This window comes from Brassica napus, chromosome C2 (assembly GCF_020379485.1).
Source record: "Brassica napus cultivar Da-Ae chromosome C2, Da-Ae, whole genome shotgun sequence".
Classification (NCBI taxonomy): domain Eukaryota; kingdom Viridiplantae; phylum Streptophyta; class Magnoliopsida; order Brassicales; family Brassicaceae; genus Brassica; species Brassica napus.
Window position 1 is genome coordinate 11,738,153 of NC_063445.1, and position 2,345 is coordinate 11,740,497.

Consider the following 2,345-nt stretch of genomic DNA (forward strand, 5'->3'; position numbering starts at 1 on the left):
GTTCGTGTATTTTATTAGCAAATAAAAATTAGTCGTGTATTTTTAAAGAATTTTCCCCCATAATAACTAGTAAAGCTTGTCTATTTTGATGACTTTATACTTCCTATCTCTCTCTGGATCCTTGTCCTTGTCAAACTCTTTCCTTTTTACTAGACTCCCTTTGCTTACCATCGCTTTTGCCACTAGTCTTTTTTTTTTTTTTATGTCCACTAGTCTTCTTCGTCTCCTAAACCATTTCCCCATGCCTTTGACAACATGAAGAGAAATACATCATTCTCCGAGTTATGTTTAGATATCAAATCTGGTTGAGAAAGTAGCATTACTTTCTGATGAATTGTCAAAGAAAGATAATGAGTTCCGTAGATTGCTTCTTCAGCGGAACAATTATTGGTGTTACTCCTTTAACATTTTGTTTTACAATATGCGAGACTGAAGCTACCAAGTGAATTTTATGAAGAATCTGAACGTATAATATGGTGAAGTAAAAAAGGCTAGATGATCCATTGCTATTTTCAATTTATGTTTATAACATAATTCGTTGGAAGAATAGATATGGTGTAACAGAAAAGAAAAACAGACTCGATATCCAAATCTAAGACTAGATAATATTTTGTGGTGGAATGTAGTAAGGGGCACTACATGTATAAGATCTACTCCAGACTCTTGTGGATTTCAGACCGACAAAACCTGATTCGTCGAAATCATGGAATTTGACACTGTTAGGGTACAAGCCAGGAAAGGAAGTAGCAGGGACACAGAAAGGTTCAGACATTGAAAGGAACGTGACGAGATCTCCAATTTCTTGAGTGTAAACAGCATTTCCTTCATTGTCTAGCTTGAATACCATTAAAGCTTTGGTTCTCATTCTAGCAATACCAGCCTTGGTGATCTTGATTGTCTTCTTGTACTGCTTGACCAAGAAAGTTTCACCCGTGGGTCGTGACTCCACCAAGTGCTCGCTCCTGCAGCACAAATCCATAAGATTCTGTTTAGCCTTGGTGAGCTTGGGCATGTTTTTAAACCGCAACCTCTGAAACGTGGGGTTATTGCTGGGTTTGTAGGGATCCCATGAACCGATGAGATGGCCTCCAGATCCGGGAATACGAAACATATTGTCTTTCTTGGAAAACATGACACGGGAGGAGTAGAAGCAGGGGTTTTCGATCTTGATGTTGGTCCACTCTGGTTTACCACTCTTACCGGCTGGTTTGCAAAAGCTGAGCTGCGGTCCCAAGAACTTGATAGCCACGACACAGTCCTCATCATCCTCTGGAGAAGATGAGGACACTGACACGTTGGTGATGATTTTGGTTTGGCAATGAGGCAGAGTCACCAGAGGAGGCAGTGGGATGCGTTTCGGATTTGTATCAGAAGCAACAGGGTTGAAATCGTCTTGGAGACGCAGCACTCCATCTTCCTTTAGAGTAGCTATCCAGCCACCGGATGCCCCTATTATTATCTTTGAGTCTTCATCATCCACTAACTCCAGAGGCACCTTCTTCTCCAAATCCTTGCACTCAAGTTCATTTAAATTCATTACCACAAGTTTTCCGAGATCCCCTCCACAGGGCTCAGCCAAGACGATTCTACAAGGAGGGGTTTGAAGCAAGGAAGTTGAGAATCCTCTAGAGTGAAGAAGAAGAGAGGATCTCACGGACACATGAGGTTTCCCAAGTCCGAGACTCGAGAGCCGTCTCAGAAGCATAGACATATGGGAGCGAAAAGAGATCTAAAAGAGAGAGAGCGAGAGAGATAAAAAGAGGAATCTAGCTGAAGAGTTGATGTTAGGTTCATCTTCTCCATTAATACCAGAGGACCAGACCAGCCTTGGCCACCAAGTATTCGTTTTCAATAAATGGACCAGACACAATCTTAACTTGATATTTTATTTCAACTAAAAGTATCTTTGACTTGCCTTTTTTTTCCTTTTATTGTCTAACTAATCCAAACAAAACCTCTAAATAAAAATGTCTTTTCAGTTTGTAAGGAGTAGGAGAAGAATAGATAACATTAAAATTAAAAATAAATAAAATAACTGTAGTAGCTCTTCTGTTTACGCTTTATAAAATTTATATGTTCGAGGTTGAAAAATGATAAACAACAAAATATGTAAAATGTTAAGAAATACGCGGTCAAATTTTGCGGTAAACCAGAATATATAGGAGCGGAAAAAAAGCACACACACAAAATTGTTAACGGAGTTCGGTCAATCTTGCCTATGTTTCCGGATCTGCTACAGATCTTTTATTATCAACCCGGAAAATTTTTACAAGCTCTCAACTCACACTCCGATCCCAAATACACTAAAAAATTACTAGTAATTTCTTAAAGAAGATTTTTTGTAA

General features: G+C 39.1%; 1 protein-coding gene across 1 annotated transcript; it reads right to left on the bottom strand.

The window, feature by feature from the left end:
- Positions 1-474: 474 nt before the first annotated feature.
- Positions 475-1,897, bottom strand: LOC106403399. Its single transcript, XM_022704428.2, has one exon. It carries the CDS (start codon positions 1,709-1,711, stop codon positions 599-601), a length of 1,113 nt encoding a protein of 370 aa, XP_022560149.2. The 5' UTR covers positions 1,712-1,897; the 3' UTR covers positions 475-598.
- Positions 1,898-2,345: the final 448 nt, after the last annotated feature.